Source organism: Acanthopagrus latus, chromosome 9 (genome assembly GCF_904848185.1).
Source record: "Acanthopagrus latus isolate v.2019 chromosome 9, fAcaLat1.1, whole genome shotgun sequence".
Lineage (NCBI taxonomy): Eukaryota > Metazoa > Chordata > Actinopteri > Spariformes > Sparidae > Acanthopagrus > Acanthopagrus latus.
This window is the reverse complement of record NC_051047.1, coordinates 20,538,522-20,565,867: the sequence shown is the minus strand read 5'-3', so window position 1 is coordinate 20,565,867 and position 27,346 is coordinate 20,538,522. Positions and strand designations below refer to the sequence as shown.

At 39.7% G+C, this 27,346-nt stretch overlaps 3 protein-coding genes across 3 annotated transcripts; all 3 read left to right on the top strand.

Annotated features, from left to right (window-relative positions):
• The first annotated feature begins 566 nt into the window (after positions 1–566).
• Positions 567–1,493, top strand: LOC119026079 (olfactory receptor 11A1-like). Its single transcript, XM_037110178.1, has one exon. The coding sequence runs from the start codon at positions 567–569 to the stop codon at positions 1,491–1,493; it is 927 nt and encodes a 308-aa protein (XP_036966073.1).
• A 2,294-nt stretch (positions 1,494–3,787) lies between these two features.
• Positions 3,788–4,714, top strand: LOC119026204 (olfactory receptor 11A1-like). The gene has a single exon (XM_037110387.1). The coding sequence runs from the start codon at positions 3,788–3,790 to the stop codon at positions 4,712–4,714; it is 927 nt and encodes a 308-aa protein (XP_036966282.1).
• A 2,652-nt stretch (positions 4,715–7,366) lies between these two features.
• Positions 7,367–8,293, top strand: LOC119026169 (olfactory receptor 11A1-like). Its single transcript, XM_037110330.1, has one exon. The coding sequence runs from the start codon at positions 7,367–7,369 to the stop codon at positions 8,291–8,293; it is 927 nt and encodes a 308-aa protein (XP_036966225.1).
• Positions 8,294–27,346: the final 19,053 nt, after the last annotated feature.

The window sequence follows — 27,346 nt, the reverse complement described above, 5'->3', positions numbered from 1 at the left end:
CATTTAGTTCGATTGTTGGGACCATAATTTTAGACAAACTGACACTACAATTCAAGCTGATAAGATTTTGTTGTGATTCTTCATTTCTGTAATCTGGACATTTATCAAATAGCATGAAAAGAAGTAATCAGATTCCAATGGGAACTTTCTAATATATTTTCTAAGGCTTTTGAAAGTTCTCATTACAATCGAATAACCAACAAAGTGATGTTATCATTCTTAATCACCACAACCCATTGAACTTCTTTCATTTTGACCAGAGAGGTAGAGTATGCTGCTGTGGTGTTGCAGTCTGCTCTGCAGGATCAGTAACAAGACATTAAGTTTCATTGTAGAAAACAATTTTAGACAAAGTGTGACGAAATTATTCAGACTGATGACATTTCTTTGTGATTCTTTATTTCTGTGCCCTGGACAAACAACCAAGAAAACAAAAACTTCAGTGGAGGGTTAATCTTTGGCTGAGGCATTATTCAAGTATGTAATGTAAATGTAAACAACAATATAACTTAGTGGCTTTTTTTTGCAAATCTCACTGTGTGGCACCCAAATTAAACAAGAAAGAAATGGAGAACTCAACTGAGGTTTTGTCTTTTGTTCTGGCAGCCTATGGTAATATTGGAGAATTAAAATACCTGTATTTCTGCATAATGCTGTTATGGTACCTCTCCATATGTGTCAATAACGCAGCTGTTATCATGGTCATATTTTTGGACAAAAAGTTACATGAGCCGATGTACATTTTACTGTGTAATTTGCTTGCAAATGAAATTTTTGTAAGCACAGTAGTGTATCCTCTTGTGATGTCACATATGTTTTCAGACACCCATGAAGTGACCTTGCCGTGGTGTTTTCTGCAGATTTATTGTCTTACCACATGTGCTTCCATTGAGTTTTGTAGTTTAGCAGCCATGGCCTATGACAGATATGTCGCTATCTGTTGTCCTTTACACTACAATGTCATAATGAACACAAGACGAGTAGGTACCATCACTGTTGTTATATGGATGTATTCATTTGTTAATAGTATGTTCTCATTTTCTTTCGTAATTCTTTTGAAATTTTGTGGAAATGTCATTGACAAATTGTTTTGTGACCACTACTTGATAATTAAACTTGCATGTTCAGTTTCAGTAGTCAACAAAGTATCTGATCTGCTTCATGCCTTTGTGACTATCGTTATCCCATTTAGTCTCATTTTAGTCTCTTACATGAAGATTTTGATTGTTTGTCTGAACACCTCTGAAGAAAGCTGGCAAAAAGCTGTCACCACCTGCACACCTCAGATTTTCTCCCTTTCTGGCTTGTTTATCGGCTTTATTTTTCATTTTGTTACTTCCAAGTTTAATGCAACTCTGCAGTCAGATAAAGTAAAAAGTTTCTTTACACTGTCTCTCCTTATTTACCAACCTATGCTCACCCCGATTTTGTATGGATTAAATCTACCAAAGATAAAACAATCATTGAAAAGGTTTTTGTTTGATAGAAAATAAATATTCTTCTTCATGCTGCAAGAGTCTGTTTAGATTGTTATCTCTGCTCTGTGGGAAAAATCCAACATCATATGTGTGGATAGAGTGGGAGCTGACAGTCATTACAGCTTACACTACAATGTCATGAGAAACAAAAACGAGTAGGTACTATCACTGTTCTTGAATGGATGTATCCATTTATTAAAGCTATGTTCTTATTTTCTCTCATTGTTCATTTGAATTTTTGTGGAAATGTCATTAACAAATTGTTTTGTACTTAATGGTAATTATTAAACTTGCATGTTCTGTTTCAGTACACAAAAAAAATATCTGACCTGCTTCATGCCTTTGGAACTACTCTTATCCCATTTAGTTTCATTTTAGTCTCTTAGATGAAGATTTTGGTTGTTTGTCTGAACACCTCTGAAGAGAGCAGGCAAAAAGCTGTCACCACCTGCAGACTGTCTCACTTTTAGACTTGTTTGTCTGCCTCATTTTTCGATAAAGTATGAAGTTTCTTTACACTTTGTCTCCTCATTTACCAACCTATGTTCACCCCCATTATGTATGGATTTAACCTACCAAAGATAAAACAAGCATTAACGACAACATACACTATATTGCCAGAAGACAACATACACTATATTGCCAGAAGTGTTCACTCACCCATCCAAATAATTGAAATCAGGTGTTCCAATCACTTCCATGGCCACAGGTGTATAAAAGTAAGGACCTAGGCATGCAGACTGTTTCTACAAACATTTGGGAAAGAATGGGTCGCTCTCAGGAGCTCAGTAAATTCAAGCATGGTATTGTCATAGGATGCCACCTGTGCAACAAGTCCAGTCATGAAATTTCTCCCTAAATATTCCACAGTCAACTGTCAGTTGTATTATAACAAAGTGGAAGCAACTTGGGAATGAAAGCAACTCAGCCATGAAGTCGTAGGCCACGTAAAATGGCCGAGCGCGGTCAGTGGATGCTGAGGCGCATAGTGTGCAGAGGTCGCCAACTTTCTGCAGAGTCAATTGCTACAGACCTCCAAACTTCATGTGGCCTTCAGATTAGCTCAAGAACAGTGCGTAGACCTTCATGGAATGGGTTTCCATGGCAAAGCAGCTGCATCCAAGCCATACATCAGCAAGTGCAATGCAAAGCATCGGATGCAGTAGTGTTAAGCGTAGCTTCTATTATGGGAAAAATAAGAAACGTGTTTCAGCAGTAAGCCTTTATCAGTGTGACAAAGTAGAGCACACATGTCACTAAATAGGTGAGGAGAAAACCTATAGGTGTGCTGTTAACAACAATAGAGGTCCAAGATCCCACTCCTTAGACCCAACAAATCCATGCAATAACCTCAGAAAGCCCTAAATAATAACATAAGGCTGCGTCTATATTCTATGGAGTGCAGATTGTGAAAATGGTTGTACATACTAAAATGAACAGCAACATTTCGCCACATTTAGCATCAAACCATGTTTAAAAAATGTATGTGCATTTTAAACGTTTAATGATGTATTTTAATTCATAATGAAAAGGTAATGGGAAAAGTTTCCAGCTCATATTAGCAGCTTGGCCCTCGAGGGCACCCTGACCCAACTCACTGTACAAGAACTGTATAAAGTTCAGTGGAGGTGTTCATCTTGTTCAGTTCAGAAGGCAGCAGCATCCACCTGGAGGCCTTCAGAGACACCAGCAATCATCTAACATGTGTAGAAAGGTAATTTTCATCTATGTTCACATGCTGTTTAATTAATGTTGTTCGTCTACTTATGCCTACATTTTCATATTTTGTTATAGGCGACTGAAGAGACATTATCAAATGTGATGAAAAGAAGAAATCAGATTCTAACGGAAACTATTTAATATATTTTTAAATCATTTTGAAAGCTCTCATTATAACCCAATAACCAACTAAATTCTGTTATAATTCTTGACTATAGTTCATTGAACGTTGTTCATTTTGACCAGAGAGGTGTTTTAAACAATTGTGGTGTTGCAGTCTGCTCTGTAGGAACAATATCGAGACATTTAATTCCACTGTTGGAAACATAAATTTAGAACAACTCTTACAAAATTATGAAACTATAATTCGAACTGATGAAATTTCTTTGTGATTCTTCATTTCTGTACTCTGGACAAACAACCAAGAAAAGCATGTGAATGTGATGCCTAACACCAAGATTAAGAGAATACTTATATGCAGGGTTAATTGTTGGCTGAGGCATTATTCAAAAGGATAAAGGACAAGACTTTTACTGAGTCCATTTTGTTGCTAATCTCACCGTGTTGCAGATCATTTACACAAAACAGAAATGGAGAACTCAACTGAGGTTTTGTTTTTTGTGCTGGCAGCCTATGGTAATATTGGAGAATTAAAATACCTGTATTTCTGCATAATGCTGTTATGGTACCTCTCCATATGTGTCAATAACGCAGCTGTTATCGTGATCATATTTTTGGACAAAAGGTTACATGAGCCGATGTATATATTACTATGTAATTTGCTTATGAATGAAATTTTTGTCACCACCGTAATTTATCCCCTTGTAATGTCACAGATGTTTTCAGACACCCATGAAGTGACCCTGCTGTGGTGTTTTATGCAGATGGGTTGTCTCTCCACATCTGCTTCTATTGAGTTTTGTAGTTTAGCAGCCATGGCCTATGACAGATATGTCGCTATCTGTTGTCCTTTACACTACAATGTCATAATGAACACAAGACAAGTAGGTACCATCACTGTTGTTGTATGGATGTATTCATTTGTCAATAGTATGTTCTCATTTTCTTACATAATTGATTTGAAATTTTGTGGAAATGTCACTGACAAATTGTTTTGTGACCACTACTTAATAATTAAACTTGCATGTTCAGTTTCAGTACTCAACAAAGTATCTGATCTGCTTCATGCCTTTGTGACTATTGTTATCCCATTTAGTCTCATTTTATTCTCTTACATAAAGATTTTGGTCGTTTGTCAGAACACCTCTGAAGAAAGCTGGCAAAAAGCTGTCACCACCTGCACACCTCAGATTTTCTCCCTTTCTGGCTTGTTTATAGGCCTTATTTTTCATTTTATTATTTCCATGTTTGATGCAACTCTGGTGTCAGATAAAGTACGTAGTTTTTTTACACTGTGTCTCCTCATTTACCAACCTATGCTCACCCCCATTATGTATGGATTTAACTTACCAAAGATAAAACAATCATTGAAAAGATTTCTGCTTGATAGAAAATAAATATTCTATTCATGTTGCAAGAGTCTGTGTAGATTGTTTTTTCTGGTCTGTGGGAAAAATTCAACATCATATGTGTGGATAGAGTGGGAGCTGACAATCATTACGGTTTACACTACAATGTCATAAGAAACAAAAGACGAGTAGGTACTATCACTGTTCTTGTATGGATCTATCCATTTATTAAAGCTATGTTCTTATTTTCTCTCATTGTTCATTTGAATTTTTGTGGAAATGTCATTGAGAAATAATGATTAAACTTGCATGTTCAGTTTCTGTACATGACAAAATACGTGACCTGCTTCATGCCTTTGTGTCTCATTGTAGTCTCTTACATGAAGATTTTGGTTGTTTGTCTGAACACCTCTGAAGAAAGCAGGCAGAAAGCTGTCACCACGTGCAAGCCTCTCAGTTTCAGGCTTGTTTACTTGCCTCATTTTTACACTACTGATTCCAGGTTTGATACAGCTTGTGTCAGATAAAGTAGAACGTTTCTGTTTGACATGAAATAAATATTCTTCTTCATGTTGCAAGAGTCTGTTTAGATTGTTATCTCTGCTCTATGGGAAAAATCCAACATCATATGTGTGGATAGAGTGAGAGCTGATAGTCACTACAGTTGATCTCCATTGTATTCATGCATTCTGCCAATTCTGCTCAAAAACTACCAAGTGCGTAGGATTGGTGTTCACATGGGTACAACCCGGGATCCTAATTGCGCCACTCTCAGAGGAAAAAAATTGCAGTCTTTATTATGGGCATAGTTTTTATTGTGGGAAAAAACAAATATGTTTGAGCACTAAGCCTTTATCAGCCTGACAAAACAGAGCACACTTGTCACTAAAGAGGTGAGCAGCTAACCTATAGGTGTGGTGATCTCATTGGTAGAGGCCCAAGAGCCTACTCCTTGCCCGCAAGAAGTCCATGCAATAGCCTCAGAAAGGGCTAAATAGTAACACAAGGTTGTGTCCACATAGCCGTTTTTTCCTATGTGCGCCGATTTTTAAGTTGCACGTGCTAAAATAAACAACTTGTCGGCATATTTATCACAAACCTTGTTTAAAAAAACGTGAATATTTTAATGTTACTTTTGACGAGATTTACAGCTATATTTGCAGACTTTGTGATGTTTACTTCTATGTAAGAATTTAATGACAATATCAAATCTAAATGAAAAATTGTAGATCTAAATGTTAAATCTAAATGTCACTGTGACTTCGCTGGAAACATTGGTAGGGCCCTTTTGATTTAAGCAATGTGTCTGCAATGACAGCAACTGTTGTGACAGCTACAGCATCCACCACAGACTTACCGAGTGCTGTGGCGGTGCTAAATCACTGGACATGCTGGCAGGCAACATGAGAGCACTGTGAGGAGACTTGACTAACAGTGCAGCGCAATCACTCCGTCTGACTACCAGAAGAGGGCCGCAGATCATGTGAGATCGTGACATTGAGCTTTTGTTGTGGTACTTCCGATGACAGGCAGTGTGAATTTCCATATTAGCTAAACATATTCGATTTAGATGTGGTTTGTTGCTAAATGTGGAGAAATGTTGCTGTTTATTTTATCATGCACAACTTCAGCGCCCCATACACATGAGCTCCTTTGTTGTGCTGTCTTAGGATGAGTGTACATGCCAAGGACATTTATTTACCATCCATGTGCAAACCTTCACTCTTGCTACTAATGAAGTGATGCAGTTATCAAAACTGTAGAAACATTCACTTAAACTTGTTATTAAAGTTGACAAGGAGGGAAATTTCTGTTGGTGTGATATGAATCAAAATGTATTTCCCTGTGAATCGCACAGAGATGCATTTTTATTCTATGATGAAAGGAAATAGGAAAACGTTCAAGGTTGTATTAGCAGCTTGGCCCTCGAGGGCACCCTGATTCAACTCGTCGAACAAGAACTGTATAAAGTTCAGTGGAGGCGTTTGTCTTGTTCAGTTGGGAGGGCAGCAGCATCCACCTGGAGACCTTCATATCTATAAGACACCAGCAGTCTCGTATCACGTGTGTAAAATGGTCATTTTCATTTATGTTCACATACTGTGTGCTTAATGTTGTTCTTTGTCTACTTATGCCTAAGTTTACAATGCAGGTGACTAAAGAGACATTTATCAAATTACAAATCAGATTCAAACAGGTATTTCTAAGATATCTTTTAACCATTTTAAGCGTTTAAGCTCTCATCATAATCCAATGACCAACTGAGTGATGTTGTAATTTTTAATGACCACAATCCATTTTAACTTCGCTTATTTTTACCAGAGAGGTGGAATAGACAGTGGTGGTGTTGCACTCTGCTCTGCAGGATCAGTAACAAGACATTTAGTTCCATTGTTGGAAACATAATTTTAGAGAAAGTGCGACAATATTATGAAACTACAATTCAAACTGATGAGATTTCTTTGTGATTCTTTATTTCTGTACACTGGACAAACAACCAAGAAAAGCATGTGAATGTGATGCCTAACATCAAGATTAATGAGAGAACTTAAATGCAGGGTTAATCTTTGACTGAGGCATTATTCAAAAGGGTTAGGGTTACAATATACAAGAGACTACAATGTAATGTAAACAACACTATTAGTGAGTTAATTTTGTTGCTAATCTCACTGTATGGCACCCACATTATACAAGGAAGATATGGAGAACTCAACTGAGGTTTTATCTTTTGTGTTGGCAGCCTATGGTAATATTGGAGAATTAAAATACCTGTATTTCTGCATAATGCTGTTATGGTACCTCTCCATATGTGTCAATAATATAGCTCTTATCGTGGTCATATTTTTGGACAAAAAGTTACATGAGCCGATGTATATTTTACTGTGTAATTTGCTTGCGAATGAAAGTTTTGCCACCACCTTAGTGTATCCTCTTGTGATGTCACAGATGTTTTCAGAAACCCATGAAGTGACCCTGCCATGGTGTTTTCTGCAAATGTGTTGTCTTTCCACATCTGCCTCTATTGAGTTTTGTAGTTTAGCAGCCATGGCCTATGACAGATATGTCGCTATCTGTTGTCCTTTACACTACAATGTCATAATGAACACAAGGAGAGTATGTAAGATCACTGTTGTTGTATGGATGTATTCATTTGTTAATAATATGTTCTCATTTTCTTTTGCCATTCGTTTGAAATTTTGTGGAAATATCTTTGACAAATTGTTTTGTGACCACCACTTGATAGTTAAACTTGCATGTTCAGTTTCAGTATTCCACAAGCTATCTGACCTACTTTTTTCCTTTTCAACTATTGTTATGCCATTTAGTCTCATTTTAGTCTCATACATGAAGATTTTGGTCGTTTGTCTGAACACCTCTGAAGAGAGCAGACAAAAAGCTGTCACCACCTGCACACCTCAGATTGTCTCAGTTTCGGGCTTGTTTATCGGCTTCATCTTTTACTCTACTGATTTAACTTCGGATGTGGCTCTTATGTCAGATAGAGAACGAAGTTTCTTTACACTGTGTCTCCTCATTTACCAACCCATGCTCACCCCCATCATGTATGGATTAAATCTACCAAAGATAAAACAATCTTTGAAAAGATTTCTGTTTGATATAAAATAAATATTCTTCCTCATGTTGAAAGAGTCTGTTTGGATTGTGGCTTTTGCTCTGAGGCAAAAAAAGACATTCTACAGTTGCAGTCAAATGTTTATATAAACTTATAAATAAAACGTATATCAATGCAGTCTTCAGTTCCAATGATTTCTAGAGCTCTCATTTTTTCAGTGATGTAATTAGAGGAACGCAAACTACAGTGTCACAAAAAGCCTTTATATTCAATGTGACCAAATCTCAATAGATCAAAAATATACATAGGGTACTTCTAATATTTGGTTAAATGGCCCTTGGCTGATCTCTGTTGGCTTCCTTGCATGGACTTGTGTCGTCAGCACAGTCCCACTATGCTGGATATGGCAAGTGATAATTAGCCAGATAGATAATACATTTACTTTTGATACTTTAGTACATTCATCACCATAACATTACTTACTTACTGGAGTAAGTTTAATATTAGATACCTTAAGCCATTTACTTAAGTACTATTCAGACGGGTGACTTTCACATTAGAAAGTCATATTTTAACATGATATTTTTAGCGATTGAAAAAATCTGCAGACAATAGAGGGAACCTAATGACAAAAGTGCTGATTTTACATTAAAGGGATAGTTCGTGTTTTTTGAAGTGGGGTCATATAAAGTACATATCTATGAAGAGCAACGTGTCTGACACGTGTCTGACACACAGACACCTCTGGGTCGCAGAAGAAGGCCAGATCAACTTGTGACCGCAGCGTCTGTTCACCGTGTCTGTACGGTGATGATTTATGACACAAATAAGATTCTACAAAATAATTCTTGGTAAAAACCTTCTATAATGAAGTAAAATGAAATAAAATGCTTGAATGATGGAAAATAACTGAGTCTATATTTTGAGCAGATAAAGAGGAGGACAATTTTCATAAAAATTTTGCATTGTCCAGTTGTTGCATCTTTTGGGCAGCAAGTGTTATTCCTACACAGTTAAAGTGGCCTATAACATAATCTTACAGATAAGAACATACATTGATCATGTTTTTGGTGCATAGACACTGTGGTCACAAGCTGTCCTGCCACCTTCTGTGTCCAAAAGGTGTCTGTGCTTATGCTAAAAGGATATGCTGTAAGTAAAACTGTAGTTAGTCTGGTGTAGTGGGTTAGTTGTAATGTTTTTTTTCCCTCACTGAGTCTAAGTTCAAGTCCCATGTTTTATTTATTTATTTTTTTGTTTCGTTTAAAAGGGTTCCATTGTTCTTCTGTGTGAGGAATATTTACTTAAATAGACAGTAAAGACGAGTAAGTGCATTTCATAAAGGTTATGCCTATTTGTGTTATAAATCATCACCGTACAGACACGGTGAACAGACACTGCGGTCACAAGTGATCTGGCCTTCTTCTGCGACCCAGAGGTGTCTGTGTGTCCGCTGTGAAGAGAGAAATAGGTCATACCGACAATCACCTGAGCGATTTGATTGGCAGAGTGGTTCGGCTACTGCGCTTGTGTTTTTGCCCCTCAGTGAATGTGAGTTCAAGTCCCGTAATTATTTTTTTTTTCCTTCTTTTTTTTTTTTTTTAACTTTTATTTTATTTACAAGGTTTATAGTTCCCTTGTGTGATGCATGTTTACAGGGAGAAGTCACGAGTACGTGTTTTTAATAAAGGTTTATTAGAGATAGACACATTTACAGGAAGAGCAACGCTCCATTTTCCTGTTTACAACGTCCTCCGTAACAACCAGCAACTTTGATACAGCGACTGAGGGTCAGACACGTTTAATCAAACAGCAGACCGAACACGTATCAGGTATGTTTTGACCAGAGAAAACCTGAACAAAGAGGCAGATTTGAGGACAGCTACGTCTTCTCTTTCCGTTTTCAACATCTGTTGTAGCTACGGTGACCACAGACGCATTCGGCTGACGGTCGCCAGTTAACATAGCCCCGCGTTAATCCGAAACACCTGCATGGTCTCTGCAGCCCACCCACTGGTAACACGGTGCTCCTACAGGCTGTTCAGAATCTGCTCCTTCTGTTACATAAGGAAAGGAGTCTTTATCATAGGCCGACCTCCTCTGCCTGGTGATAGGAAATATCAGACAGGAGGGCGCTCATCCCCGAGGTGAAGTTCGGGATGTCCTGCAGTGGGACAGCAGAGTTTCACAATGTCGTCGCTCAAAGCTAGACACGCAAACAGCTCTGTTGTTGGTTGTAAAAATCAACATAAGTGCCTATATTCTGTCACAGCTACAGAACAACAGAAGATACAGTGGTTGCGTTTCATATTTTAAGACAACGTGTCGGCTGCGGTTCGTCTTAGCTTGTATGTGTCTGCTAACCACTTCACATCAGACTGCCTCAGTAATGAGGGTCAGTAAAAAGCTGGCTTTGCCTCGACACTGACGCTCCTAAAAGGATCAGTCCCAACCATGCTGGACCCAGCAACTACATCCAAGCCACCGAAAAGTGTCGCCGCTGTTTGACAGTATTTATAGTTGCCTACCAGTATGGTGAAGTCAGCTGGAAACTGGCTTACTAGTTAGCTCCGCTTCGGTCCGCTATGCAATGGCGTTTGAAGCGAGTGTTAATAATGTGTTAATGTTAATAATATTACGAGGGAGTTTGGTTGTCACAGTAAAAAGTTTGGAAACATGTGCAGACTGGAGACAGAGACGATGCTAACAGTGTCCAAGAGTTTGGAGACAAACACAGCTTTCGCTAGCTGTTAGCCATTAGCTACATGGCAGCAACTGTAACAACACATACAAACAAACTAAAATTATTCAGGCACACTGACCATTCTGAAACGTCCTGCTGCAGCCTCAGAGTCTGTACTTCTTCAGGAGCCTCTCCTTCTGGGCCAAACTGGTTTGGTTGAACGAAAGCATCTCCGCGAGCCATAGCTATACATTTAAATATACATCCACTGTAAATATTAGCGCATGCTAACTGCTAACGCAAGTGGCATCCTCTCCCTGAGAGTGACGTAGCAAGAAGGGCTCTCCAAGTAGGCGTTGACAGACGGAGCTCATTAGCATTTAAAGGTGCAGGCACACAAACAGACTGCTCTGAATAGCGCTCTGTAGAGCGACTTTTAGACAGCTGAAGCTCAGGACCACGGATGGGTTTGGGGCAATACGTATCGAATACATTGTTGTTGACAGCGGTGTGAAATATAATATGGGACCTATAATGTATAACATGATTATCATAATTATATTTACTATAATAATAATAATAATAATAATAATAATAATAATATTATTATTATTATTATTATTATTATTATTATTGTTATTATTATTATTATTATATCCAAAAACATGTTAAAAAGTCATCATGATGATTATTCATTGTGATTATTATTAATGTTATAATCAGTCAGTAAGGTTCTGATAAATAAAGCTATAACCTACAACACAGTCATTTAAAACACAACACAAGGAGTCTGGTATATTTTTATGTGCTCAGATACAAACATCTCGAAGTCAATGAGTGAGGGCTTTCAGATTTACAGTTGTTAGGCTTTGGTGCCCTCTAGAGGTTGCAAGGAGACACTGTAGATGTTGTGACAATCTGAAGTGACAAGAAATGCATATCAGATTAATCAATCATCATAACACAATTAAACAGATTTAAAATAGAATTTAAAAACAAACTAACAAACAAAAAATGCTGACTGTACTTACTGTGTATTTTGAAAACGTGAACTCAATTACCCTCAAGCAGCGTTGATTTTTGAAAAAGGACCATGGTTTGATTTCATTTGGTCCAAAACCGGCATTCGGTTAAGTTTAATGAATTAACGAAATTCATTTGAGTTCTGCTTTGCTCTGAGGCTGGTGAAAGTAGTGTCTTCCACATCAAGTCAATGTGTTGTTACCCCAGTCAGCCACAGAGTGTCAGTGCTCCACCACAGACAAGTGGACCAGGCTCTCACACTAATGTCTGCTTTGCTGGCCTGGTTTTTGTGAAGCTGCGACCCCAGTCTTCAGCTTATTGTTGAAATTTGCAATAATTGGAGTCAGTCCAGATACTGTTTTACCTTCACCTACAAGACTGATCCACATCTGTGTTTTCTATGCATGCAAGCCCCTCTCGATTCACTGGAGATTTAGTCATCTGCATGAAAACGGTTATGTTTGTGGTATTACTGTACACAGTAATAAAGGTATATTGCAGACAGTTGTATGTTTAATGCGTGAAGTAATCAACTATTATACTGCCTTTGAGCTGCTGATGTCCATTCAATAATATAAATAACATCAGCAATCATGTTGAATGATTAAAAACAGCAGTTCCTTGGTAATGTTATTTTAGATTCTAACTATAAAAATATGTTTATTTTTAAAATACAGTACCACAACCTTGCTGTCAGTAACACAAACACATTCTGGGGAGCTGCAGTGATAAAATAAAGAGTGTGAAAGAAGTGAGTCTTTATCCACAGATTAACCTCTCTGCACCCCAAGTTCCTCTTAAGTCCACAGCATTTAGCCATTATGTTTGGTAAGCGGTGCCAAGTTTGCTTTGGACTCAGAGAGTCTACATCTAGGCTTCAAGATTGATGCCCTCTCTCACTGTTTGGCTAATTAGCAGCTAATGCAATTGATACACTTTCTCCTGATTCAATCATTTTGTCCCTGCAGGCTTTTGCTGACGTTGAGAGAAATTAACCGGCGAGCATACTAACACTGATCTTCATTAGAGAGCTATTTGCTTTGTCCACTTAATATGGAAATTACTGTTCTGGTATGTTAATTGGTCAGCTACAGTAAGTCCCTCCTTCAGAGAGTTGCCGTACATTTGTGCCAAAAGGAGACAGTGTTGGACCATCAGCAGCACATTTGGTGTGTGTGTGTGTGTGTGTGTGCCCATGTGTGTATGAGCTCTGGTAATTATGATCAGGTCAGAAGTTAGGGTAATGCTTAAATTCACAGTCAAGTTTAAAGTTAAAGGCCATGTAGTCAAAATGAAGTTCTTACCAGTGTAGATATTCAGCCCTGTTTTTGTGTATGAAATAATATAGACCTGAAGTCTACTGATCTGACGCATAGATATTCAGCTGTTGCAGAAGCAGAAGGATGTCAATAACTGAGGATAAATAAAGGAACAACAAAAATAAATAATAATAGCACGTATGTAGAATTAAAATAAGAGTGGAGTTCAAATTAGAAATTCTACAACACAAAAGCATTTGAGGCCAAAAATGACAAGATAAAACGACAGTTTAATTTTTTTATTAATACTAGGAGTGTCAACATGTCTATGATAACAGTAATGGCACATTTTTTTGTACGTGTATTACAGTAGGGAAGTAATATAAATATAATATAGAATATGATGCAAACGTCTGCATGACATATTTGCATAATATCACATAGTATCAGATGATATATTTTGAGATAGCACGGGATATTAGATACGGTGAAAGGTAAGTCATATAATATAGCATAATATAGAGCATTATAGAACAGATGATATGTGTAGTATGATATATAGCAGAATATATCTACATAGAGAGATATATGATCAGTTCAGCAGGGGAAGTGATGGAGATGGAGAGTATTGTGAGTGTCTCGGGTGTAGTTGACACTTGAGTCTGTATGTTGTACAAAGGAGAGCTGGAGTGCTCTGTGTTGCACCTGGGTGGGATGATCTGAGAAAAGCTGTCCACCTGCCACGGCTCGTCACTGAGAACGTAAATGTGCTTATCTGGAGTGGTTTGATCTTGTCCGTCATCCTCCTCTCTGCCATTGTCTCCAGACTCCCTCACTTCCAGCCCAATCCCACAGCTGGCCTTCCTCACCAGCTTGATGGGCCCGCTTGGCCTGTCCAGCTGTCACGCCAAGACCCCAGCACAATGAATGACACAGAAAAAGGAGAAGGCACTGGCTACCACGAACTGGGGGAAATGTCTCCAGGAGCTGGCTGCACACATTGAAGGATCTCGGTTAGCATGGTCTGCTCGTTCCCTTTCTGGAGCGGGCATCGGCGTTTTGAGGCCTCTCCAGTCTTTTGTTGATATGGATAGAAAGGGTGTCTGTAGTGGTCCATGTGCTCCACTTCCACCTTCGAATGACTGAAGGACGGGGGGCCTCATATTCCTCCGGGCGTTCTCCAGCAGTCTTTTGGCTTTGCTGAAACTAAGCCTCAGGTTGCACCGTGTGACAAAGCTCTCCTTCAATCCTCTGTACTACTTCTTGTCATCCAACAGCGGAGGTGTCGTCTGAAGGAGACAAAGTGAAAGCCTTAGTCTGAGGTGTGGAGGGAGAGTGAAGAGAATTGACACCAGTGGTGTTCCTTGAGGTGCACCAGTGTTGGTAATCGCAACCTCAGTGAGAGGGCCGTCCTGTGGCTGGCCTGGTCAAGTTGCCATCCCTGTAGCTTATCCCTTGAAGGCCAGACTGGATTGTATTTAGAGCTCATGAGGAGTAGAAGAACATGACTCTTTCAGCGCTTCATTGCTTCTCCAGGTGTGTGATCGTTTGGGGGTCAGGAAAAAGATGGCACCCCTCAGCCTCAACCCTTCAACCTCTCAAAGGTCTTGAGGACGATGATGTGACAGGTTTGTATTTTCATGAGGGGAACATCTGTAGCGCTGCTTGCTCCTATCCTGTTGCTATACTGTAACTAAAACAGCACTCAGGGACTGTAGAGATGTAAAGAGCAAACAGGGCATCTTAGAGTCTAATATGTAGCCACGACTCTGTTTTCCCTGTTTGTAAGTTTGACAAAAGCAATCCACAGATAATGATAACATAATTGAAGTGGGTTGTCCCTGAACAGTGGGACATTTATATCAAGGGCAAATCTCCTCTTTATTGAGCAGAGTTTATAGACCCCGCATGCAGCTAAAATTATTTTTGTTGTGAGCGTGTGTGTTTGTGTGTGTGTGCAGAGACTGGTACAGCTACAGCACAGCAAGTCTAAAGGGACGTGGGCCGACAGTTATCGTCTGCACATTGTGTTTTCTGACAAACATCATGAACACATGAACCAGCCCAGGGGAAACAACTAGACAAAAGCAATCAAGTCCCATCATTGAATTAACAACATATTGCTGTGTTGTATGGCAAAAGCAATTATCCACTGTCTCGTGACACAGAGCCATGCACGCACGCACACACACACACACACACACACACACACACACACACACACACACACACACACACACACACAGGCGAGCTCTCTCACACTCAATTAAAGTGGTGATGGCAGTGCTCTGCTGTGAAAATGATTGCATTTCAATTGGCATGACTCTTTGAGTCCACAGAGCAGTATTATGTATGCTAATGCAAGCTGTAAAGACGGATCTGGGGTTCAGAGGGGGCCCCCGGAGCAATTAAGCTGCCTCAGAGCCCGGACAGGACGCTGTGTCCCAGGGCAGGCGGGGAACTTTTACGGGCTTTTTCCATATTAGAAATATATTTTTCAAACATCGAAGAGAAAAGCCCGTAAAAATGTAAACGCCTAATAGACACCTGAGGGTTAGATCGATGCCTAAGTATAACAGGGGCAATTTTGGCCTTTGATGAAAAATTATATGAATTTAAAATAAGGTTTTTATCTCATCTCTGAGACAGTTATCTCACATTTCCCCAGATGTGAAGGGTCATTCAGAGCAGTTACCTTAGAGGCAGGACTGCAGTGTATGCAGAGCATCCATCCATCTATCTATCTATCTATCTATCTATCTATCTATCTATCTATCTATCTATCTATCTATCTATCTATCTATCTATCTATCTATCTATCTATCTATCTATCTATCTATCTATCGAAGGCATTGCAAGACTAGCTATAGAATATCACAAGCACAATTTGTCCTGTGTTATGTGTGTGTTAATATGTGTTTTGTAATCGATTCATATTCTAGTTTTCCCCCCAAAATGCTGTATTTCATCTTAAGTAAACACAAGTGGTCAAATAGTTCCATACTTCTACTACTACAACGCCTAAAACATCTGGGCTGACATTTTGATTTGACGGTGCCATCATTAGCACTTCAGAGTCATCTCTGGTGATGCTCCTGATAAATTAAGGTGTCACAAGGTCCATTAAAAGGGCACTCACAGGTAATTGTGCTAATCAAAACATGACCCGCTTTACACAGTGAGTGAGCCCTGATACTCGCCGGCACATCTCTGTACTCTAGTAAGTGACACACTCAGACTGAAGCAGCACGTTTGCTCAATACCTTAATTGTGTTTTTTAGGCTAGGGCTAAATTGCACCACAAGGCACTTGATCTAAATAGTTAGAGGAACTAGTTCTCCAGTCCAGCAATTCAGATTTATATCAGTCAGAACAAACTTGTGAAATCAGCATTGCCACCAAAGCCCTGCAGGATTTATCCTCATAATAACTTCTCATGTTTAAGAGCCCATAATAGCTTTGTCAGGTTATATTTATTAGATTAATTTCTACAGATTTAATTGATACATGAATATTTTAATGTTTACCCCTTACATACTGTACAAGGCCTTTGGGGCCCACTGGAATCATGGAGCAGAGTAAATCCTGTTCCTGGGAAGCCCCCTCTAAACCCTCCGAATCGACTGAAAGCACTTTAATTATTCAGCGGATTCATAGTTTAATCAGACTTTTAGATTAGCCTAATTGTTCTGGTGCTGAAATATTAAATGGGAATTTCCTGATTGTAGCAAAGTAGGTGAGATAAAGTGTGGCAGGGCTTTGAGAAAAGGTTTGTGTTGCAGAGCAACCGCCTTGTGCTATTCTCCTGGTAGTACACAGTTAGAATGTGCATACTGTTGTATGAACATGCATCAGATTTATTATTCGGTGACTTTATAGAAAAGACAGGTGCTTTAATTTCTCTTTCTTTCTCGGTCTAATCCTTTCGGTGACTTTATAGAAAAGACAGGTGCTTTAATTTCTCTTTCTTTCTCGGTCTAATCCTTTTTCTGTCTCTTTTTGCTGTGTTGTGATGTTTGATTCGTCCTGTCTCTTAAGTTGTTAAGTTTGCCCGGTTGTTGCTTAAAAAAGTTAAATGAAATAAAACGTCTCCAGCACAACGGGAAACCGCTCATACGGACTCTTGAGTCTTTGCTGTCGCTTTCAATCACCTAAATTTCCAAATCCCAATTTTTTTCCCGTCTCCAGGCATGAAGTATGTTTCACATCTAATTTAGAAAATGTTTAAAATCTTGAGATTGGCCCAAATTATAGGCACACTAGACATTTATGCAAGATGTACAGTTCAAGTGTGAAATTTTATGGGCAGTTCTTCTCTTTTTCATTTAGTACATTGACGGGCTCAATCTAAATTAAGGCCGTTACACTATATTAATTTTACCTTGTTAAAGCCAGACTTCATATTACGTTGCCACACTGCAACGTAATATGAAGAAGTAGATTTTTGATAATTTTTGATAATAATCACAGGTGGCAAAAGTACATGGATTCTTTACTCAAGTCAAAGTACAGACTTTTGTATCCCTCTGCTGTGCAAAGCTATACTGAACCTCATGCTTTATTGATATAGTTCAAAGTCTTTTAAACTCAGTGGTGGGATTTGTGCGACCTGTTCATGAATGCACCAGGATTGCTGAGTCTAATTCCCAGGACGTCACATACCAACACTTTGGGTGGAAAAAGCATCCCAATAAATCAATAATTTTCTTTAAATACATTAAAACTAAAGCAACAAGCCTGGTTCAAAAATGTGAGGATTATAACGTACAGATGTTTGTGTTGAAATGTAGGCAGTGAAAGTAAAACTTTGTCAGAAGAAGAGATCATCAAGTAAAGCACAGATACTGGTAGATAAATCTACATCTAAGTACAGTCCCACCTCTCATAATAATATTATGTACTTGTGTTAACTGAATGTTTGACCCCGTTTCAATCTAATACAGTGCATGATTTAATAAGTACAGAGTTCTCTGAAGCCTGTGAAAAACCCTTCCAAAGAAGAGAAGCCCGCTAACATGAACCCTGATGATGTCACGAGGGTTGTTTGATGATGTTTATCAGGTTTATCTCGGCATGTTTACAAAAAGGCCTGCATCTCGAAGGTTCATGAGCTATAATACACATAAACTCTTACCACATGAGGCGTCTAACAAAATGAGACAATTGAGTTATATTGCGGGAAGTGCAGGATCTAGAATTTGGAGCAGCTTGAACCATACTTGGGATTAGAATATCTCAGCCTCAGTTTCATATATTCTGACCGTTCTTTTCAAAATCTGATCTCATGCAAACTGAGGAATCATTCATATAACATCATAATTTCAGATGTTTTATAGACAAAAATAGCAAACAAATCTCACTCTGTTTTTTGTCAAAGCTCATTCGATTAGCGTCAAAGTATTAACCACCTGGGTGTATCATGTCGGAATAACCACAACGGGCTAGAATACATAAAAAACTGTTTCCTGCTTCCGTTGTATCCAGATATCTTCTCGTCATGGTACTTCTAATGAACCCAGTGACACACCGGATATGACTGGAAGTTGATCAGACCCCTCTGAAACTTTGACACGGTCACGTCAGTTGCGTCAAAGCCTCCCATTCGCTGGCAGGATGAATTGACCCACTGTTAAACAGACAGCCGCCTGACTTCGCTATAGGAGATGAATACATTAACACGGTCCCTGATCGTGACGTTTGACCTCGACGCCCACTCACAATACACACAAAGTTCGTCCTACTAAGTGTGTGTGTAATAGGGGTTTTAAAGGCCGATACAAGTACAATATTTCTTGCATGATGATGTTAAATATCTTTGAATTGGACCAATTTAATGCTAGGAAAATGTTCAAAAATGAGTGAATACCTAAACTGTTGAGGTGCCCTTGACCAAGGCTGTCGCAGAATAATCAAAAACAAGAAATATTTCAGTTAAAGATGATCTAATCTGTGAGAGAGCATGATGACAGAGATGCAGAAGGACAAAAATAGAGGGAGAAGGGTAATAGTGAGACTGTATCTACGAGAGGACCTCCATCAGCGACCCTGGCGATGCTGTCATTCCTGCAGCGTTGAGTCATGCGGGATGTTTCTTGCTAGTCTCTGGGCCCAGCAGCCCTTTTTTGGGAATGTCATGTTTTAACAACTCAGATGCCTTTTAATTCCCGCTTCTGAAAGTCTGTCTGGAAGTATTGGAATGTGTGTGAGGCAGCAGGCCAGACGCTTGTGTTTGGAAATAAACTGTCTGTCCAATCTGATCGGCCTCATTCTCAGGGACGTGGGAGCAAGCGAGTCTGCCAATGGACAACACGCTCGCACGTGCGCGCGCAAAACACGGACAGGCGCGCTTCGAAATGCACCTCACAAAACTGGCTCTCTGTTTTGCACCGCCTTTTGCGCCATAAATCATGCACAGGCAGGTCACTTGCGCGCACATAAATATGGATGAATCCTCTGGAATTTTGCTAAAGAAAACATGTACAGTACAGATGCAAGCAAATAATCTACATGTCACACACTGTTCATAGAAGCTAGAGAAAGAGGCCAATGGAATGGCTCTTTTTTTTTTTTGCTAACATTATTCCCACAACAGTGCTGATGAATCTGATAGAATGGCTGCGATTCAACTGCAGGAGGCTCCTGGGAGATAGAGTTAATGGACCATGTGTGTTCATATTATCATCTATTTGTGTGCAAGTGTGTGTGTGTGTGTGTGTGTGTGTGTGTGTGTGTGTGTGTGTGTGTGTGTGCATGCTTGTGTGTGTGTATGTGTGTGTGTGTATTTCAGTCTCAAAGGAGGACCAGTGGAGGAGTGTGATGAAATAAGCTACAAACAACATAAAAGCAACCTAATTGTTCCCTAAAGGCACAGTGTTAGGAAAGTGACAAGAATAACTCAAACCTCCCACAAAGTGGCGAAAGACATCCGACTACTTATAATGTTTTGATAAGAACAAGTGGAGACGCAGAAAAATGGCTTGAGGAAAAGGACATTTGAGAGAGAGAGAGAGAGAGAGAGAGAGAGAGAGAGATTTTTTTCTCTTTTAACTGCAGTTGTCTGTAAGCTTGAGAGTCGTGGTTTGTGCATCGTGATGTTTGAGATTAACACTGTACGACCACGAACCTTGACTTGCAATTTGGGAATGAGATAAGAAATGGAAGAAATTCTGCACATATTTTATAACAACAACATTAAATATCTGCAATTACATCCTGAGTTCTTGAAAATGTAGTACTTCTTGACTGCTTTTCAAACTTCACACTTACAGCTATCTGCCCAAAAAACCACCGGAGACCTCTCACAAGCTTTGATATCCTCATGCAGAGACCTATTCAACTGGAGGACTGTGAGCTGCGTGCGGCCCTTTAACAGCCTCATTCTGGCCCTTTGATCATTTCCTTAATAGCCCATTCATTAGTTATATCTGTTGCTGAGCACAAAAATACTCTTATTTTATTGAAAAGATTTAATCCAGGCTGTAAAAGCAGAGGGTGTTTACAAGAATCAGCCTGTTTCTAAGATTTAAAAGATGCTTTTATTTTGCCCTTGACTTTTAAAGAAAATATATAATGGGTTTTATTTTCAATCATGGAAACTGATAAATGATAAAAAAGGATCAGTCCCACTTGAGCATTGCTGTTTGTACATGTCAGTGATAACTAAATTGTCACACTGGCTGTCAACCTAATAAGTGGATATTTTAATTGAGACCCCTTGTGTTGACACAGTGGGCTTCCTAATTATAAAGATTTCTGGCAGAAAGTTGAGCGTGGGCCAGATTCTGATTAGATATATGCAAGTGCTCATACCCTTTATATTTGCAACACAATTCTGTTATTCACTTTACCAAAGTTGAGCAAGTAAAAGTCAGCAGCCTCTTCATAGTTTTTCACAGCTACATTCAACATGTCCTGTTATTTCAGACATTGCCATCTATCATTATCATCTCTCAAAACTTTTCATGCAATGACTTTTGGAGTTGTAAAATCCAGAGTCATAAAATGTGTAATGTCAATAAATGCAATACAAGGTGCTGGATTACATCTGGGAACATGGAGATGGACAATCTTCCATCATCTTCTTTGCCTCATCTTCTTCATTTGACTTCATGAGTTCCTCAAAGAGCCCCGTTCATTTTCTCACAACATCCCTACACCAGGCCAGTGGATCTTTTCCAGGATCTAGTTTCTTTAAGACCCGCCAACTGGATTTTGAAAACCTTTCCAAATCCCTGATTTAATTTCCTCTCATTACCTCTTTGGCTTGTCAGTACCTCCATGATGAACTGTGGAGTTGTCAGAGTTGCAACAACTTAGAGGGCTAATTTCCTCTTCCCTACGTCTGAGTCCATGTCCCCAACCTTTGTCCATAAATGAGAAAAGTAATTCAGATGCAGGTGTTTCCAGCAAACCCCCAACATAAATGTTTGGTGTACACCTAACCTGTTTGACAGCCTCCCCTTCAACCTGATCCATATCAACACCAGATGCTGATAAGATGAAATGCAAGCCCGTACTCCCTCCGGGAGGTCATTTCACACCCTTCCAGATATCCCAATTATTGCGAATGTCAGCAAGATGTCTCCCACTGGGACACCCTCCTTCACCATGAGGTTCTCCATGTTTACTGTTCATCTAAATTTCAAACAGTGTAGAATTATATGTGAATGAAAACACTGATTATGCCTATAAGGGACAGTATTGAACAAACAAGTGTACTGGTCTAATTTGAACGGGTTGTTGCTGCCAAGCCTCCGCAAGGCCCATCAAAGCTCATATAAACACACCAAACACACAACACCCTGGCATTCACCATACAGAGAAACAGCTGTGTGTGAGTGTGTGTGCCAATGAGTTTATGTGTATTGAATTCCTAATTTTCTCACATGTGGGCACCATACCTACTTTGATTTGGGTATCAGGCCTCTTGGAAAATACTGTGTTAGCGTGAAAGCTGGAAGGACCTGTATGATTACAGAGACCAGAGGGAGGAACAAGTTTTTTTTAGTTTTTTTTTTTATCAACGTGTTAGTTCACAGTGTAACTATGAGAAAAACAGAATGATGAGAGAGGAGGATTAGAGAATGGAAAAAAAGTATAAACCCTGGAACAACCAGCCTGAGGAGATCAGGCCTGCACAATCACTACCTTTTCTTCAATCACGATGATGTTTCATAAACTTGCTTTCATGTGTTTGACTCAATTATTGGTTTGGTCAAAAGACAGCAGCAGCCACAGCTGCTCACCAGCCCAAGAGGTCGATGCGTCCTGGATGTTAAACAAGTCTGTTGATGGCAGGCATGATGACCGAAAGGTTACCATGGTTCTCTGAGTGAAGTGACCAGCTCAAGGTCCCTCTGACACCACATTCTAAGTTTAATGAGAGATAATCATGTCCAAACCCAGTATTGAATTAATGTTCTGGTCTTTGAGGATGACAGTAACTTTGTTTTGGTCTTACAGACATCACACTGGGCATAGACATTCTTGTGCTGCACATTTTTCAATTTGAAATAATGACAATATTGCCAGGAATGGAAAGACTGCTGCTGCTTTAACCTTCCATCTTGACTCAGCGCCAGGTCCAGCACAAAGTGGAGCACTTGTCCGAGAAGTGAAAATGCCAGACGCCCTTCAAATGAGCTAGTAGATCATTAGTTATCTAGAAAAAGGTTCAATATTTTAAAACTACCATAAATTTCAAAAGATATACATATTTTTTATAAAGTGATAACTGACAACAAACTAATAAGGACCCGTTTTATCAAATGCAAATTGTCCCAGGTATAGTTACTTAATCTGATTACACAATCCCAGTTAGCTTCATGATTCACAAATACTTTCTGGAGCTGCCACTGAACTGAAGATGATGGCTCCATACCGCTTGTTCCCAATAAATCAAGTCTGCGGAGAACCAGAGGTCCCACATTCATTCATAAAGGAATCACCCCAGCTGAAGCGGGTGGGTTGGCTCGCCTGGTTCCCAATGGTTTGAATAAAGTTTTTTCAGATCAATTAGGGATCTCCTTTAAACTTGAATTACACTGGACAGGCGCCATGGAGACATTTTAACTACGTCTGTCATTTCACAGAATTCTGTAACACTGTTTTGGTGCAAAGCCCCAGAAATGTTTAGTGGGCTACATATCTTAAATTGACCTTCCATTGACCTTTCCTCAACCTACAGTTTACTTTCACAGACACTGTTAGGATTTAAAAGAAGATCAATATGGAGGTTTTAAGGTAAAAAGAAAGGTTGACCAGGTGATGTGTTAGACAGTAATTGATTACATTCGGAAAATATGTGAAAAGCAGAACATTTAATGATTCTGGAAAGCAGTGACAAAACAAACATATAGAGTAGTGTGAATATCTTTCCATGGCCTTGTGTTTACTGTGATTTGCATCTCTTACGTACTCATAAAGCCTGAGTTAGGAAGTCATTAAGTGTGTTTTAGCATGTTTTACACTGTGACATGATAAGCTGTTTCGTCCAGAATCGCAATCAAATCCATGTTAGCCAGCTACTTGAGATGTTTCAAAACTGTGGCAGCCAAAGTGGTCCACTTCTGGAGAAATATGTCACCGAACAGAGGCTCTATTCTCCTCCCGCAGCTCATTTGCATTTTCCTTGGTGTTAGCAACTGTGCTTCACAAACTCTTTTCCTCACTTACACATACAGAGACACACACTATAGTGAGGGGTGTGCGTGGGCAGATAGAAAGGAGAGGAATCCCTGATAAGCCAGTAGCCTGGCGGAGGGCATAGAGAGAGGAATGGCAGCTATGTCGGGCATTCACAACACTGTGTGGTGTCACCAAACAAAGCCTTCCCTTCTCCCGCCTGTCAAAGACACCATTGTGGCGTGAGGAGAGAGCCTTTATATCACACACACATTCCACGCATGCTCCCCCCCACCACACACACACACACACACACACACACTCATAAACACACACACAAAATAAAAAAAAACCCTACCATGGTAATCTACTTACATACCGATAAAGAGGAAAATGCAAAAATATTATATGCACCCTGTATTTATACTTACAACATTAACATTATACAGTACATGTGTGCATAAATTGACATGCATACATGCACATATAGTGATTTACTGTATTTATAAACAAACATATCGACAAATTATCTCTCTAACTGTTGTTTTTCTGGCCTCTGGCTGCCTGTGTTTACAGGATGGAGACTTCCAGCTGAGAGGATGGCATTCCCGGCATGAGGCACCCAGTGAGAGTCACCTGTGAGGGGGGGCGGGTGTGAGGGGATGCTCCCCCTGCTCACTGGAAGTCTGGGAAGTTAATGACAGCTGACACACAACACCAGGGGGTCGACAGCGAGAGTGTATGAGAGTTGTTCCTGTAAGGGAGAGGGAAGCTGTCTGTGGGTGCGAGGGAGTTCCTGTCGCTCTGACAAGCTCCTGACTGCTCCTGCCACCTCCACCTCAGCCACAAAAGACTCATGGGAAGGTGGACATGACAGGAGGGCGGGACTCCCATATGTCTCATGTCTGACTTTGCGGAGTGGCTCTGCAAACACCTGTCAATCACTGTCGGGGCAGGACGAGAGCTACAGTACAGCTGGAGTGTGTGTGTGTGTGTGTCTGTGTGTGCCTGAGATTCAGGAGTAGCGAAACGAACAAGAATGACTACTGAAGATTTGGGGTTTGAGTGCATTAAAGTGTGTTTTAGTATAAAAAGGGAGATGAACATCTGGTTGCTGGGATTAAACAGATGGTGCTTGTTGATTTTCAATATCATCATGAGGTTTGTGGAAACATTTGGTAGTCTTGCTCTTGAAAATTACCCCTAATCTCTCCACTGGAAGCCACACTGACATTATTACAGTTAGGCAGAATTCCCTTTTAGAGGTTGATTTTTGAGTCTCATTCTCAACTCGATGAATACTGATGCCTTAGGAATGTTTGGGTCTATTGCCCCCCTAAAGCGGCAGAATTTGTTGAGTTGGGACTGAGACTCGAAAATCTACTTTTATTACAAGTAGGACCATTGGTTGACAACACCAACTCCGTCTCATTTAAAGATACTTAGAAACCAATCTGGGGTGGGTGGGCATCAGATGCTGACAGGTTGAGTTTATTTGGGGCCGGCTCTCCTGTCGGCCCCGTAGAGAGCTTCCCAGCATGGGGGTCACATCACAGAGGAAGCTCCCAACTTCACATCCCCAGGTTACAGTGACAGGGCCTACCAGGACTCTGAGCCTGGACAAGAAGTCCTGCTGAGCAGCTCACTGTCTGCAGGGTTCCTGGTTAGATTGGTGGATAAAGACTCAGACAGTAGGGGCTGAGTACGAGTACAATAGAGGGACAGTAGAGGGACAGTAGGGGAGAGGGGAATTACCTGCCAATTAGGCAAAGTTAATGTGAAGAATGATGGGTGTCAACCTGTCAGAACCCGGGGAGGTGGGGGGATCAGCCGGATAAGCAGCGCGTTATCCCTCAGATTACACTCTCGACTGACATGATCACACACACACAGACACACAAACTCACCAACACACACAGACAGGAACAGCAATGCTAATGCTAATCAAATGAACCTCAGTCCTATCCCTCATTGGACCTTATGTCAGAAAAAAAATAGTGCCAGGGACTACACATATGATGTTTGTGAATTACAAAGATAATTATTTGAATAAATAAAGTCGCTTGTTCGCGTAAATAATGTAAAACCTCTGAACTACAGCGTCTCACTCATCATATGTCACCAACACCAACATGGCCGCTGCCTCAGCAGAGGAATAGTATGAACACAATTGAAAATCACAATAAATCTGGTCATATTGACAACCACAGGTTTTGGTTAGCGTTCAAGGAGAGGACGTCATTACATCAGGAATGTCGGCTGTGTAGTTTTTATAATTATGTATTTTCTTTATCTCAGACATTTTATCACAAACTGCAACTTTCTCAAGCTGAAAAATGATCTTAAATTGACAAACATCATAGGTGTACTGAAAGACACAATTCAAGCAGGATCAAAAAAAATATTTCTCTTTGTTTGTTCACCACCTTACTAAATTTTTTCCAAAATAACGTACCATGGTGGAAAAATATCACTGTGAAATCTGACAAAGTGATCCTACTTCATAATGACCAAGTAAAGTAGAGAAATAATTTAAATTTGATAAACTCTACACCTTTAACAACTTCAATCTTATACTCCTATATAGTCAATATTTTACTTTAAGTCAACTTTCAAAATGTACAGTGTAAAGTAATAAACTATTTGATTAGCCATCATTAGACTGATGTTACTGAACTGCTTGAGACCACACTTCAAAAGTTGAATCTGTGAGGAATAAAACTAGTATTGATAACCTGGTGCACCGAAATCAAAATATTCAGCCCTTGTTTACCCACAAACATCCTTCTCTCAATTATATGTAAAGCTCATAACTGTGTTTTGTAATGCTGCCCAACTTGTGACTCCACTTTCACCCTCAGGAAACCATCCGTGTCGTTTTAATCCTCGGTAGAAATCTAGTCTCAGTGAAAGCTTGAAGTAAAACTACGATCTGGGTCAGTGGCTCGAGGAATGCCCCTCCATGGCTCTGGTATGTGTGGTATGGTCATTATGGGCAGGATGGGACAGTAGCAGCAGGTAGGGTCACGTAACGCAGGCCGGGATGATTGACAAGCAGGTGGTAGAGTGAGGGATTCCCCACGGCTGAGTACTGTGTGTTTTCAGTTCCTTTTAAACCGATTTAGGCAACATTCTTGGCATTTTGCAGATTCTAATTCAAATTGTCGTCGGACAAGTGGCTCTTCCTTTAGATTTAATCCCAGTGCATTAGATATCTCACAGATGGCTGACCTCTACATCTGCGCTGATTAAGTGTTTCTTTTTAACACAGTTAACATATTCATTTATTCATGTGGTTGTAATCGCAGCAAAATAGCGCTGAACAATCAGCCTAGTGCTAATCCTCTTGAGAAGACGACTGAATCTGAATTTTCTTTATAAAAATACAGTTTATTTTTTACTTCTGTTTCTGCTAATTAACAACACTTTCAGCACTCTGTTCACTTGAGGAGATGGCAATTATATTTTCTTTTTCCAAAAGTCCAATTTGTAAGTAAGTTGATTTTGGAGCTGATGCC